Here is a 15,268-nt window from a genome sequence, read left to right on the forward strand (position 1 = left end):
TCACTGCAATAATCACAAGGTGAATTCTTATTCAATACATCTGTGAACAAAACGACTCGATGATTACAGATGACCAAAACACCCAAAGATGAAATCCTATTCGGTACATCTATGAACATCAGATCCATCTCACCCTCAAAAAATTGTTAAGCCATAATCTTCGCAGCATCAGCATGAATTCACCCTTCCAAGACAGACCAACAAATAGGTATGTTGAGTTCTTCCATATCCCACAAGCAGTATAATTTATGTATTTATAAAGTTCCTACCGCTTGGCAGGATTGATGTATTTAAAATTCATTCCGCTTGAAAGTTCAACAGAGACGTATGCTTACATAATATGGGTAAAGAAGATGATAGATCCCATCATTAACTGATACACAAATACATAAGGATCATAGGATCTAAAGAGTACACTCTTTAACACAACCACTGAAAGTACGGCAGGGACATGACCTGCTGTAGCTTAGACATGAAGCCCTTTCCTATCAAAAAGAGTTCACCTTCTTACATGGCACCACTTGAAACATTTGATAATGCATTGAAAACATGCAGAAAGATATCATGAAGAGCAAATACCTTAACGCCCCCTTTCAAAATTAATGCGGGACCTCCCAGATCCTCCATCATAGTCATCCCTCATTGAGGACCCACCACTTGCCTTCATGGTGCCTCCACCTCCAATCTTCTCCACGGCTTTCTTTCCCTTCTTCACCTCAGTCAAGAACTGATCCAGACCGAAGGGATCATTCTCCTCCTGCTTATCGAACTCCACAGGCCTGTCTCGCTTGCCAGTCCTCTCTGAAGCACCAGTGAAACCCTTGTCAGGCTTGAACCTCTCAGTCTTCATAACCTTCTCCAACTGTTCATCCGCATCACCATACACATCAGAATCACCATCTTTCTTAGGCCTGTACAACGTAGACATCGTGGACTGCGCTGTGAAGAGCCCCTTAGAGTAGATGTTGTACTGATCATCAGTGGCAAACCCAGAGTCCATCCCCTTGTCCTGGTTGAACAGCCGCTGGTCGTACATGACCTCACCACCTTTGGCACCACCAGTGCTTGCCATACCCAGAGCAATCTTCTCACTGATGTCACGATCTCTGTCTCTCGTGATCTTACTCTTCTTGCCCATTGCAGCATCCTTGGCTTCTAGCCTCCTCTCCCGCTCCCTCTCGCGTCTGCGCTCCTCACGGATTCTATCACGCTCGATCCTCGCTTCCCTCTCTTCTCTACTCTCCCTGCGCTGCTCACGTGGTTCACGTGGTTGCTCCATATCCATATCTTCATCGATAGCCTCAACCGCTCCCCTGCTGCCACCAGTAGGCACACCTGATGGTGCAGGTGGGCCACCAGTCCTCTCCATGCGTGCCTTCTGGGCAAGAGCCCTCAGCTCTTGCTCCTTCCTCTCCTTCTCCTTCAGCTGTAGTTCCCTCTGAACCTTGGAGCGCATCTGTACTGCCTCCCTCGCCTTCTGCTCTGCGACATACAATGCTTCAGAAAGTTTTGCAAAGTTATCATTAATCTGCACCTCCTGCAGCCCCCTTCCGTCAGCTGCCAACCTCTTATCAAGTGGAATTGTGTACCCCTTTGGATTTTTCCAATTCGAAATGCATGGCGGGATCTTCCAATCCTGCTGATCCTTCACTGTAACTGGCCGTGGTGGCGAGTGCATCACCGGCACAGGTGGTGACCCAGACGCCCGAGGCACCCGCTTGTGCTTGAACTTTGGCGGCTCAAGAGGATCCACTGCCATCTCTGACATCCTAATGATCCTCTCCTTTGCGCCTGAATTGAAGGCCGCGGATTGCTGGGACGGCTTATACTTGATAAACTTGGACTCAGAATCATGCGTGGGCACATTCTTGGGCTGAGCAGCTGAGAGGCGTACGTTGACAACCTTCTCCAAGGCAGCCTTCGTTCGCTCTGTGGTCTCCTCAATCTCCTTCTGCTCCTCGTCGCCGTCGACCGGCGCCTGGGAATCGGACGTGGCGATCTTCGGCACGAGGTCGCTGTGCTTGGAGTAGACGATCTTACCGGCGTTCTCGCCCTGCTTGACGACGGCGTCGAAAGCGACGCTGCCGTGCGCGTCGACCGTGAGCGCGAGGATCTTGGAACCGCCCTTGTCGTCGCGGCGGCCCATGCCGAGCGGGTACTGAGCGACGTGGATCTCCGGGAAGGCGCCGCCATCCCCGAAGTCCTCCGGCCGGCGCGGCACGAAGCCCGCCCGCTTCCCGTAGGGCGGGATGGCCCTGGTGGCGGCCGCGGGCCTCGCCGCCGCGGACCCCTGCGCCGGCTCCCCGCCGTAGCGCTCCTTGAACCAGGGGTCGCTGCTGTGGTCGTAGAAGGTGGACGCCGTCGTCTTCGGCGCCGGGAGGAGGTCCTTGAGGGTCGCCATGGCGGCGGCCGCGGAAGCGGCGCGGTGGATCTAGGGCTAGCTAGGGTTCCGGCGAGTCGCCTGGTGGGGATCGGGGGGGATCGAAGAGGAGGACGAGCTAGGGTTTGATTCTAATTTTGGGGAAAGTGATAAGGCTTGACTAGGACGGTCGGTTATGGCGGCGACTGGGTGGGCTGGGCTTTTTGTCAACACGGAAAGGCCCAAGCTCGGAAGAAGACGATACAGATAGGCCGCCTGAACTGTTTCGGGGAAGACCTCGGTGCCATTGCGGAGTCCGAAACAAAGGCGGGTTTCCTAGTCCGTGACGTGGACGACGCGTTAGGCGTGATGAGTATGCTCAAGATAAACCGGATCCGGATGCTTCCTGTATAGAAAAAGGAGATAAACTAGATTCAAAAAAAAAGGAAAGGAGATAAACTGGATGCTATTGAGAATTGCTTGGCTGGACACGACGTTTGTGGGTTCTGAGCAGAAACTTCTGTTGTCGTGGCCAATTGATTGATAAAAAAACTTCAGTGGCTGCCATTTGGTTAAACCATAACTTGGACGCGACAGCCAACAACAGGTTAAACTCTTTGCATTAACGCGATGAGCCAATCGCAGAACACTAAGAGGCCCAAAAGAAAATGTAACGGAACTTGGAATTTTCAGAGACGCAGCCCTCGGTCCTCGGAGAACAGTCGCCCAGCCGCCTAGGCCTTGTGGCTGCCTGAGAGCAACTCCAAGAACTCCCTCAAATTAATCCTAAAATTTTAATTAGGGGGAAATAGGAAAAAAGTTGCTCCAACAAGTCTCTCAAACCTACCACAAATTTGCGTCCACCGCGTCGAGAGCTATTCCGCCTGCAAATTTGCGCGGCGCTTCTCCCCCAATCCGCCCACGCACGCCTACCATTGGCGCTATTTTTTTCCACACGCGCCATTCCTTTCCCAAGCGGCGGCGGCAGCGGCGATGCCAGTCCTTTCCCGACGGTGATGAATCGCAGGGGAGTGATGGTGTTGCCGGCGAGATCGACGCTGACGCCAACGGCGGGGGCGGGAGGCCGTCGATGGCGACCGTGGCGGCGCTGCTACTGGCGTGCGCGGCGCGGCTCCTCCTCCTCGCGCTCTCGCTAGCGGGGGCCTCCGACGGCACCGAGTCCCGTGGCACGGGCCTCTCGCGGCCGCACGCAAATCAGCCTCCGATCGACATGGACGAATCGCCGGGGAGCGGATGCGTCGCCGGCGAGATCCACGAGGCATATGTGATTCGGCCCCTTCTTCTTCGAGGCGGCAGTGGGATCTCGCCGGCCCATCACCGCACCACAAATCCATTTTTGGAGGAAGATGAAAAGGGTGACAAGATTAGAGAAGAGAGAAGGGGAAAGGCTGGAAGGGGAAGGGGAAAAGAAAGAATGCGCAGAGAGCTAGGGAACAAGACGACGCGAGGAGTGAAGGAGAGACATGGTCACGGTGGTGGAGGGGAAAAAGAAACAAACTTCTAATAGGCTCAATATGATGATGTGGCATGTTTTTAAATATTAGGGGGCTAGTTATTAGGAAACTGTTGTGGGTTGATACGTTTTTGGGGAAAAAAATTTTTTGAAAGAGCTTCCGATACATAATTTTAATTTTAAGGAACTTGGAGTTGCCCTAATCCAATCTCGGCCTTCCCGCCAAAGAGCAGTCGCCCGCTGTTTACCTCGCACAAACCCGCGCGAATCCGCAGGCAGCAGATCCCAGATTCGAAACGGAGGAGGAGCACCGAGCACGGCAGATCAGATCGCAGCTCGCAGCCACGCCGGGTCCCCGGCGATCGCGTTGCGCACACCGAACAATCATCTCGTCACGCGGGGCACGTACGGCGCACGGGGGAAGACCTTTCCAAACCGACTCCTAGCTCGGTACGGTGGTGTGCCCGTGCGTGGCGGGCCGGGGGCCGTGGCTGCGCTGCGCTCCGTCGTCGGCCGGGCGCACGCCCCTGCCTCCCCGCCCCAAACAGCTCCAGATCTGTCTCTTTCCGATGATTGATCCGTCGCAGGCTCGCAGCAGCAGCACCACCAGCTGCACAGAGATCCAAGCCCTTCCCCTTCCGGTTCCGCTCGTCGCTGGCTCGCCCGCCTCTTCCCCGTGTAATCTTACGTTGGAGCCACGGCTCCTTTGCATCTCCCTCGCCACTGTTACCAGGAGCAACCCGCACTGCCGCACCGAGAAAACACGAGCCAATCCTGCCGTACCATCGTACATGTGTTGTTGCAGCTTGGCCTGCAGAAGTTTACCTGCAGGTGAAGAAGTTGGGAAGCTCTCACCGCAAGGTCCGAGTTGTTGCAGCCATGGGGGAGGACCAGGCGGGGAAATCGCATCCGCTGAGCCCGTGAAACCTGGCAAGTTTCCAGAGGGGCGTGGACACCGGCACCGTCAGCTACGCGCCCGCTTGTGACGTAGCGGCCGTCCAAGCACACCATTGAATTCCGTTGGCTTCATGTATGGTATGGGTGATGCACTGATGCAGCCTGGACCTGCCAATGGCTGTGGTCACCACTCACTGGCACCAAAAGTTCACTTCGTAGACAAGCCCTCCGCGGCGACCCACGATTCACGCCGCGGGGGGACAGGCAGGAGAGACCGCCCGAAGCGTAATGTCTACAGCGATCTGAACTCATGGCTCATCAGAGTATCATACGATGTGAAGAGGACTACCACCACCAGCAACAGTGTACCTGCACATGCCTCTGCAACTGCACCTCTGCAAGTCTTGCTCACGCATAGTTTATTTCACGCACCGCGTTGCCATCTAAAATCCATGTTTCGGCTCTGAATTTGCTGCTGCCTGGGATCGATCTCTGACTCTGAAGTTGCTGTTAACGAGTCAAGAACCGCACTACGGTCAAGAGGCAAGAGGGTGCGTGACAACGAAGAGCGGGGGCAGCATGATCGTGCTGCTGGCTGGGGAGGGGGCGAGGCGATCGATCGAGATCCAGGACGACAAGTTAATGTGCAGTGCTCGATTGGTAGGAGGGGGGCGACAAGGGAATGCAGGTGGTAGGAGCCAGGCATGGGGAGCGCCCAATGAGGAGGTCCAGGCACGGAGCCGCTGCCCTCCCTGCGACGCAAGGTCCACGACCCGTGGAGGAGGGCTCATGAGCCATGATGTGCGCCATTGAGTCGATAACGAAATCATGATGAGCTACTCCGGTCAAGTCATGGAGCAGGTCTTCAGAATGTGCCTTCGAGCGATCAATGATCATGGCTCCGCCACCTGTAGTGAATGGAGGCAAGGACTGGGCGACTGGCCTGGATTCAGAGCTGAATAATTTTCCCCTTTCCCTCTTTGCTGCATAATTGCAAAGATCATGTGCAGAGCTTCTGAAATTTCGTTGGGATTTGCCATTGTCCAGCAAGCGTCGAACAGGAGCTTGTCGGCATGGCCAGGCCAGAGTGTTGGATCTATGGCGATAGCTGTAAGCTGATCCGGACATTTGGTTGGGTTGGGACTGTCGCTGAGATCACACACCCGCAGTAGTCAGTGCTGGGGGCACGAATAGTATTCAGCACCAGCAGACTGCAGACTGTACACTGCGACATCCCATTACCAGGTATCTCTGAAGTATTCAATGGAGAGCTATCAAGTGTATAAAGCTGAACGATTTTCGTATGATAATTCTTGATCGCAGGTTGCTGTAAGTTGTGCATCTGCGCAATGCAGAGAAACAATTTGAACGACACAAAGAACCCTTTTCTAGCGCATTAGCTCATCAGTGATTCAGTGCAGGGGAGCATACCCATCCGGAAACAGCAAATGACAGGGCCAGGTGAACCAAGACAGAGGCACGCCCTACACTGGTAGAAAGTAACTACAGCCCATTGTACTGCGGGTAGAATGTCAAGCAACAATTGTACTTGGCACCATTGCTACGCAGTAGTGACCACACACGACCAGGGTTCCAGAAACCCAATTGGCAGTTCAGGGGACGGGGGTTTCCAGTTATCGGCTGGTTACTGATGATGCTTCACAACCCTGGCTCTGTTCATGGTGCAATAGTTACCGGCTCCAGTTACCTCAGTGGCATATGCAGTTGATGGGGGGGAAAAGGTAAGTGGCAATAAAACAATAGAGATTCTTGCCTCCAAAATATGCTTGACCGTGAGGCGCACAGAGATGGTAGGTGGATCTCAGTTTTGTTTACGGGTGGAATTCAAGTGCAAATGCATCAAGATCGATACTCAAAAAGTCCAAGTACACAACAATAGTTACTGTGCCCAGAGGATTCTTCTCAGGGTTTTGCAAGCTGATCTAAGGTTTATTGGCATAGTCTTAGCTTTCACCAGCATCAATAACAAAATATTCCCAACCAAATTGTAACTTTTAAGTGACAGGATCCCTTTATTTATACTCCCCAATTTGATCAGATAAACTACTGACCTAGCAGATTAATGTATCTTTTAAACCCATGAATCATTTAAGGTCCGTATATGTTCCAGATAAATAAATAGAGTGGATAGGACAGGCAGGGTAGCAATCAAGGATAATCAACGATGGTACCGTGCACATGATCAACCATTGAAAAGAAACAGAACAATGCTGAGTGTCAACAAACTGATAACTCATTATTAACAAAAGAAAATATATCTTTAGTATCATGAAATATATCAAATTGTTCTATTGCACTGCTGATCCCTTTTTGGATTCTTCTCATTCATCGCAAGTTCAATGCCCAAGGCAACCCTTGCCTAAAGTTCAATGCAAATTGAAGGAGCAAAAGTACAAAATGGTAAGAGAGAGCTCTTATCTCTACAATATATGTAAATTCCTTGTTCCCTCTCTACCTACACCAGCATCCTGAACCCCCAAGGGTTTTGTATTCCCCTTACGGATGTCAATTGCATGAACTGGCTCACAGCACGCAGCTTGTTATTTGTTCTATATGGATCAAGTAGTGTGCCTGCTTTGTTGTTCCTTTAAGCAACTACTTGACTACACCATTATCCTTGAGTGGCCAAACTAAATTAAGATGATTGAACCAACCAAAAACTCCTAGAGTGGTGAGGAGCACACCTGAAGCAATCAGAGCAGTCTTCTAGTAATCCTTCTCCTCTTGCTTGTGGAAGAACTATGGTAACATGTTGCAGGAGATCCAACAGTAGCATCATCGCTTTGTTGACTCAGACAGGCTGCAGCATCTAATACACCAATGGGGCTTTGTGGCACAGAGGAAATTGATGATCCAGCAGATTTTAGGATAATGCTTCCCATAGTAATCTTCTCTTTAATCATTTCATGGCATCTTAAAACTCGTTCCTAAAACACATTAATGGTGTTTAGACTAAATTGGAAACAATTTGAGTAAGTGTTGCACTCAGAGGTTACCATCCAATGATAAGTGCTAAATGGTTCAGTTGGAACACAGAGCTGTGAAATATTACCTTGTCCAAATACTTGCAACTAGTAGCAGCTCTTTCAATTACAGAACTTCTGCATTCCCCAATCGCAGCAAGAGCAACACTGGCAGCAATCTCTGAGGGTCTGAACACCACAAATTCAGCACCTGCAGACCCAATTGTCAAACTTTAGGAATTGATTGCTGCCAAATTGACAAATTCAATATGCCGATCGATGAAGACCAGGAATCACATCAACTAATTCTAAAATTGTACCTTTAGCAGTGCTCAAGATAAGGTCGGCAGAGCGAGAGCGTGCGAGCAAGGAGGGTACACCAAGATCACTCAATTTGTGAAGAAAGTATTCAATAAAGGAGCAAGCAGTAACAGCGTGCATCCTCCACTTTAAGGTGCTTAGCACCACAAGCTCCATCCTTTTTATGGTCCTCCCCTCAAAAACAAACTTTGCCTCAGGAACCTGATAGGCAAAGTCGTCAATTAATCTCTCGAGAAGGCAAAACTTTCACAATGTATGTGCAGGCCATTTATGAGATGCATCGCACTGACTCACCTGCAAGTCCAAGGGGAGTGGCGCAAAAGTCTCCTCCATTTTCGAAGCCAAAGACAAGCATGCCACTGCCAAGAGCTGCGTCATCCAAGGGTTACCTTCCTGCCATGATTTGGATCTCCCCCCCATCAACACTATGTAATTTGAGTAGGATTGCTTGCAGTGATACTAAAATTGCAAGACTTACAGGAAGCTCATACGTGGAGAGGAATCTATCGAGGTAGTTCACAGATAAAACTGCAGTCAACGGTGCGAAATTGTAATGATCAATGACCTATCCAGCAAAAAGATGCGGATTCAGTGAGCTGTGAAGACAATATACATCCAGTACGACACCGATGAGCAGCAATCAAGTCAAGAACCGCGATGAACTCTATAAAGGAGAAACCTTTACGCAAATCCGGCGATTCACATCTCAGCATCTCACCATAATAACGCAAAGAAAGGATCCGATAGATTCACACAACTCACCTTCCAAATCCAATCGACGGCGTCCCTCCGGACGGCGGCCAAATCCAGGCCCCCATACCGCCGTTGCAGCTTCTGGGGGTACCCCTCCACCGGCATGTGCTCCGTCTCCCTCTCCACGAGCGCCGCAACGCACTCATCCGACTGCAAGGGGAACTCCGTCAAGAACCCATCGGCCGCGATCCCGGCGGCGGCGGCGGCGGCGGCGACGACGGTGTCGCGTGGCGGCGTAGCGCCCGCCCAAGAGGACTCCTCCCCCTCGTCGTCAAGGCCGAGAATAGCGGCGTTGTCCTCCGCGCAGAGCAGCACGGAGGCGGCGCAGTCATAGCCCGGCAGCATGCTTGCCACGCCACCTACTTGCCAAAAGCTGCTACGGCAGGAATGCAGGACTGGAGCAACGAGCAATCAATTCACCAGCGCAGCTCTTACTCTCCTCTCCTCCCCTCCTCGCGAGCTGATTGCTATCCTCTCTGAATCTGGATTGCTACTATCCTCCCCCTCCCTGCCTTCTCTCCCTCTCCCTCTTCTTGATTTTATTCAGATAGATATAAAAAAGGTAAAAAAAAATTTTGCCTTTTTTCTATTGAGTTCTTCTCAAGTGGAGAGGCCAGAGGGGCGAGAGGGAGGGAGGGGGAGGAGGTCAGGAGGATGCCGGACACTGTAGTGTGGAAACAGGAGGAGAGACCAGTGGAGATGAGGGTTTATGTAGGGCGGCCGGGCGCTGTGCCTAGTGAGGGTGGAAGGGGAGAATTTGAGATTTTGGAGCGGAGCGAGGGGGTCGGCGTAAAACATGCTCGCGACTTCTTTGGGGGTTGTTTTGTTTTGGCATTTTCCCATGAGAGTTTTTGGAGCGCGGATCCTTTGCGCGCACGACACTGGGTCGGGTTTTGCGTGAAGGGTGTCGCAGGGATTTTCTGTTAACTCTATTGCGAGTAGGTTAGTGACATCGATGCGCAGTGCTTGGGTATTGATGATAAATCCGGTAAGTCCTCCATTTTTACACTATTAATGAACGAATTAGATGATGAAATTCACTGAGAAAATCCAACTTAATACCCCAATTAGATGTTGGAGTAGTAGTTCATTAACTATTGCAATCTTAGTGATTGACATTTTAACATCTAAGAAGCGTACTTTTATTGGTAGTGGTTCAAGTTGTTTCTCAGCATAAATGAAGAAAAAACATGGTGCAGCCATCACATCTCGGCATCTAGCTTGGGTGCACTTCAATTATGTTCCGTCAAAGTTACTATGTTGTGTAGCTAATTCCCTTTGGAAAGAGTAGTTGTGGCTAATTTTTTCAATTTCTATTACAGTACTTAGTCTTAATATGTCGTGGATAATTCCTGCCAAACCTATTCATTGCACTCTTTTGCATAACGAACCCTCAAAATGACATCAACCGCAAAAGAATGATGATTCCTGATTAATCCTGTTCGTTATGCATTTGAGCCGTTTTATATTATATTTTTCCTGCTATAGAGTCCACGTAAGATAGCAAGCCGACTGCTTAGCAGCACAAGTCTACGCACTACAACGGAAACAATGGAAGTTGCATGACCTGGATCCACAATTTCGGAAAACAGTAAGCACATCCGCGCAAGAATGTCAGAATACACGTATAAACCTGCTACGGTGGCACATCTCGTCCAATCCCCAGCCTGGATCCACAATTTTGAAGAAATAATCCAAGTATAACAAAAACAGCAGAAACCTGCACATAATTTTGAGGAACCGTAAGCCCATATTGCAAAAATGGCATTAACCAGTACACGTAAGAAAGCGCCTCGGTGGCACCAATCGTCCAGCCGCCAGGTGGCCACTAGCACAAGAAATTTCTCTCGGCGCGGCGCTGCACGCGACCCGCCGGTTCATGCGGACCGGCCTTCTGGACCGGCTGATGCGGACGTGCGGACCAATACGAAGGGCAGTTTGGTCATTCCGACTGACGGAAACAGCATGGCTCAGATTGGGCTGGGTCAAGCGAGCCCGGATCCATTGGACACCCGATACCCACCGGGGCCCGCGGGCGTGCCGATGAATGGCAGTTTGGTCATTCCCCCGCGCCATCCACGCTCCTCTCCTCTGGCAGCGCTGCAAGGGGCACGGCACCGCACCGCACGTTGCTCTCGGCCTCTCGGGTCGTCAAAGCAGCGAGTAACTTCACACCGAGATGTGTGAAAAGACGGTTGTGAAAGGAACGTTCCTTTCTCCGAGGGGTGCTGCCGGGGGAGGTTCAGTCGTTTCATTGTTTGGGTGGCCGGGACCGGCCAATACCGGGCTAGGATTAGGGGCTGTTTGGATACGAGGTGCTAAACTTTAACAGTGTCACATCGGATGTTCGGATGCTAATTAGGAGGATTAAACATGAGCTAATTATAAAACTAATTGCAGAACCCTGTGCTAATTCGCGAGACGAATCTATTAAGCCTAATTAATCCATCATTAGCAAATGGTTACTGTAGCACCACATTGTCAAATCATGGACTAATTAGGCTTAATAGATTCGTCTCGCGAATTATACTCCATCTGTGCAATTAGTTTTGTAATTAGCTTATGTTTAGTACTCCTAATTAACATCCAAACATCCGATGTGACAGGTATTAAACTTTAACAGGTGTTTCCCAAACACCCCCTTAGGATGGTACGGAGTATGCTTTGCTCTTCATGGAGAACTGTGCACGTCCACTTCTTTTTCACCTATCGTTTGTGTATGGATGACTCTCGCAAATTTGTGTCTCTACCAGTGCGAATTTTCGTTCATGGTGTGGAAAGGATTATATATATTCAGACGAAATGGCATGCCAGTTGGAAAAGGTTCAGTTTATGCATACTCTTTACTTCCACTAACAAACAGTACCTGATCTCAAGGGAAAAAATCGTGCTCCCATTCTAAAGCCTTAAAATCCTAAGCAAAAAGTTAAGGAAATGGTCTGATTTTTGTGAGGTAATAAAAGGTAAATAACTTCATGATATAAAAGACATGTCATATATTGGATTTTTTTATTTCAAAAATATTGGATTTTTTTTCTTTGTTTGTTTCTCCTTGTAAACTTTTGTCCGAGTTGAGATTTGTGGAATGGTTGAGGATAGCATAATCCACATCATCATTTCCTTTTGGGGATTTTCTGTCATTATTGGCATAGTGTTTATGGCTTTGGGAGCATATGAGCATCGGGTTTTTTTCCCCAACTAACCTCAAGTGTCTCATAGGATTCTTTTTTAGTACTTTTCATTTTTGTAGTGTTTGAAGTAAGTAGGTTTCACCCTCTCATAACAAAACAAAGTGTAAAATTATCCAGTGGACCCAAGTGTGATCAACCAAAACATGTGCTGGCAAGAGCCACTAGGCCTTGTGCTGTTTTCCCTTTCTAAAAAAAATGTGTTTTGAGTTGATTTTTTTTGTGCTGTAGTACTACATGATAATAGCACAGTATCTGCCAGCATTATTTTGGGGAACTTTTGTTGTCACTGCTGGTGGTGTTTTATGGCTTGGCACATGGGAGCACGCAGGCAATCGATATTTCCCCCCTTGATCTCGAACGTCTTTTAGCCAGTTTTTTTTTTCCTTTTACTGTTCACGCTTTTAGGTAGGTTCGAGAAAAAATGCTACGAATAAAAAAGGCTATAGAATAACGCTAGCGCGAAACAAAGCCCCGGACACAAAATCCTAACAAAATCTCTTAAATGCGCCACAACAGCCTAAGTGCGATTAAACCAAACAAGAGCCACTAGGCCAGAGGCCTTATAAATCGTGACAAATTTTCCAGATGAATTTCTCAGAAAAGGACACCCAAAAGGCGCGAGGTGCATCGCAGTGGGGGAATCAGATGCTCGCTAAAGGCAGGTGGTAGACAAAGCTTCTCGCACTGGCGACGATCAAAAACAGCGGCTTCAAAGTGGAGGCCAAAAAAAGGTGAAACCGTTCCCCCTCGTTCTTGTTCTTCTGTATAAATAGCCCTGGATCATCAGGGAATGACACTGCCACTGCCGCAGCGTGCCTGCAAGGGGAGCATGACGGCAGCACAGCGGCTGCAAAATTGGCGCCGGAGAAGACTCACTGGACGATCCACGAACGATTTTGCACGTAGCCCTTTGCTAGGACGCCGAATTTTCCTTGGGATCTCCGATCCTCCTGTTTCTCGACGATTCTGCTCGATCTTTTGCCCCGGGTACACTCGACACTGCTCGGGACGCGGCAAAGGATGAAACACACGGAGGCATCCATTTACATTTCCATTTAACAAAGGCGTGGTACACTCTACACTGCCCCCCGGACGACGCAAAGGAGATCTCACGGAGGCACCCATTTAACTTTCTTCTCCATTGAAAAATCGTGCAGCGGCAGCGCCCATCCCTGCCACATCCCATCATCATCCCCTGATCCACACAAAATTATTTTTTTCTCGAGTAATTAGTTCTCTGATTGGTACGTTTCCCTCGATCGTACTGGTATTGACCTCCTGTGTGTGCAGCGTTTATATTCCCCTTATATATAATAATATATATATAAAAGCAGCAGCAGCAGGAGGAGGACTGGAGGACGCCGCGCCAGTGCTGGCCGTGTCGCCCGCCCATACTAGAAATCGGTGCGGGCGCACAGCGGAGAGCCCGCGCGGCGATCCAAGAAAAGATCGGTGCGGCGCGGGGCGCGCAGCGGAGAGCCCTCGCGGCGATCCAAGAAAAACCCCACGGGTTTCCAGCGCCGCGGCCACCAAAGCCCCGCGGCTCGGCGGCTGCTCCGGTCGTTGGCCGATCGATCACGACGGGTAGGGACGCAGGCGAAGCGGAGGAGACGGCCGTGGCCCCCTGCCCTCGTCGCCGTCGAGACAGCGGACAGCAGGAGTTGCAGCGCTGCCTGTTCGATTCCGGAAAGGACCCTCCCCCTCTCGAGGAGTCGGTGACAATCTCGCACCGTCCGATCGGCTCGGGGTAGCGCCACCGCCCGCTGGATCATTGGCTCGGACTAGTCGACTGTTCCGTTCGGAGCCTAGCCCAGCCAGCCAGCAAATGTGAACTCCGACAAGAGTTTGATGGATGGGTGGCTGCTAGCTTTGATTGATCCATCCAACGTTCCATTCGAGGCAACAGTGTATGCAAGCAAGGCAGTTTGGCAGCCTCGGCGCCGCGCGCTCCCGCACCTGCAAAGTGGAGGGCATGCATGCACGCTCCGTGCCCTGTTCGTGCCGTGCCGTGCCGAGCAGAGGCTGTAGCGTGATAGGATCAGCCATGGCCGCGGGCTAGAGTGGCCAGGCCAGTAGGCCATGATTGAACGCCATCGCCGTGGAATTCTTGCGATCGGTGCTGGGCTGCTGGCCATTCTCGTCAATTCCTCCTCATCTTGGTTCGGTGGACGTCTCTCTCTGCCCCGCTGTTGGCTCGCCTGGCTGTAAACATCCTAGTACCGATCCTTGCAAGCCTCTGTGTGCTAAAAAACAAGATGTGGCACAACTGCACTCGGCTCCACACTCTGATGGAACGCATGATGGTCTTGGTGGCCTGCTGATTTAGTTTATTCTTCTAATACCTTTCGTGGCCTGTCTACAAGATTTAGATTTTTTTTTTGATGGTGGAAAGGCGCCAACGCGCGGTCGAGTATAATTTCTTTGGCGGGAAACCGACACCCCGGACCCTCACGATTCCAACAAAGAGGAATTTCAAGTCATGAAACAGTTGTCACGAGAATTGGAGTGTCGTGTGATGCCAAAGGCATTTCCCACTTAGCTGATTGTGTGAGCCGCCCGCCTATTTTACTGACGGATTGCTGTACCTCAGAAAAATTCCGAATTCTAAGAACTCTAAGAATATGGAATTCTCCTGAGGGGCAACAGAGTAATTAAAGGTGCGTGTGTTATCTCATACCAAAGCGTCGTTGAGTAAGCCAACGATACGATCCATCTATTTTTCTGACGGATCATGTCCCTCATGAAAATTCTGATGTAGAATTTTCCTGAGGGACAACAATGTAATTAGAAATGTGGTATCGTCTCATGCCAACGGTACGATCCGTCTATTTACCTGACGAATTATTATCCCTCATAAAAATTGCGGATTCTGAAAAATTCAAAAAATCCGAAATTTCGTGCAATTAGAAGTGCGATATTGTCTCATACTAAAAGCGTTCTCTAGTAAGCCAATGATACGGCCCGTTTAGTTTTCTGACGGATCATTGTCGCTCGTGAAAATTCCGGTTCCCGGCACTCTTTTCATTCCGTTCCCGCGCACCTGCTCTCGTGAAATCCATGTGTTCTCGGATCCCACCAATCCCGACACGTCATGTTCCTCTAGAAGTTGTCCGATCGATCGTGCCCATTTTCGCCGATTTAATAGGCGCACTCCATGAGATGGAGGACGTTGTTTCCATCCGGTTGACTAGCACACAAACACTGGTATCCCATGTTGGCGTATAAATTGTCCCTGTCCAGCACCGATCTTTTCTCTCCCGGTCGAGCTCTACCATTTCTATCATATCCA

General features: G+C 50.1%; 2 protein-coding genes across 3 annotated transcripts; both read right to left on the bottom strand.

Moving 5' to 3' along the window:
- Nucleotides 1-4: 4 nt before the first annotated feature.
- LOC101762610 (SNW/SKI-interacting protein) lies at nucleotides 5-2,546 on the bottom strand. 2 transcript variants are annotated; one of them, XM_004953933.4, is made up of 2 exons: nucleotides 580-2,546; nucleotides 5-184 (listed from the first exon to the last, which is right to left on the bottom strand). In XM_004953933.4, the coding sequence occupies exon 1, from the start codon at nucleotides 2,399-2,401 to the stop codon at nucleotides 581-583; it is 1,821 nt and encodes a 606-aa protein (XP_004953990.1). In that variant the 5' UTR covers nucleotides 2,402-2,546; the 3' UTR covers nucleotides 5-184; nucleotide 580. The 2 variants fall into 2 exon arrangements, with proteins under 2 accessions (XP_004953990.1, XP_004953989.1); XM_004953932.4 differs by having other exon boundaries at nucleotides 5-485; nucleotides 580-2,545.
- A 4,420-nt stretch (nucleotides 2,547-6,966) lies between these two features.
- On the bottom strand, nucleotides 6,967-9,464 carry LOC101763304 (cyclin-D3-1). Its single transcript, XM_004953934.2, has 6 exons — nucleotides 8,798-9,464; nucleotides 8,514-8,600; nucleotides 8,330-8,428; nucleotides 8,035-8,236; nucleotides 7,804-7,925; nucleotides 6,967-7,678 (listed from the first exon to the last, which is right to left on the bottom strand). The coding sequence occupies exons 1-6, from the start codon at nucleotides 9,131-9,133 to the stop codon at nucleotides 7,445-7,447; spliced, it is 1,080 nt and encodes a 359-aa protein (XP_004953991.1). The 5' UTR covers nucleotides 9,134-9,464; the 3' UTR covers nucleotides 6,967-7,444.
- Nucleotides 9,465-15,268: the final 5,804 nt, after the last annotated feature.

This window comes from Setaria italica, chromosome I (genome assembly GCF_000263155.2).
Source record: "Setaria italica strain Yugu1 chromosome I, Setaria_italica_v2.0, whole genome shotgun sequence".
Taxonomy (NCBI): domain Eukaryota; kingdom Viridiplantae; phylum Streptophyta; class Magnoliopsida; order Poales; family Poaceae; genus Setaria; species Setaria italica.

Coding starts and splice junctions, on each gene's coding strand:
- LOC101762610 (XM_004953933.4), bottom strand. CDS start 2,401: ATGGCGACCCTCAAGGACCTCCTCCCGGCGCCGAAGACGACGGCGTCC.
- LOC101763304 (XM_004953934.2), bottom strand. CDS start 9,133: ATGCTGCCGGGCTATGACTGCGCCGCCTCCGTGCTGCTCTGCGCGGAG. Junction 8,237..8,329: donor CACTCCCCTTGGACTTGCAG/GTGAGTCAGTGC, acceptor TTTGCCTATCAG/GTTCCTGAGGCAAAGTTTGT. Junction 7,926..8,034: donor TATCTTGAGCACTGCTAAAG/GTACAATTTTAG, acceptor TTGGGTCTGCAG/GTGCTGAATTTGTGGTGTTC.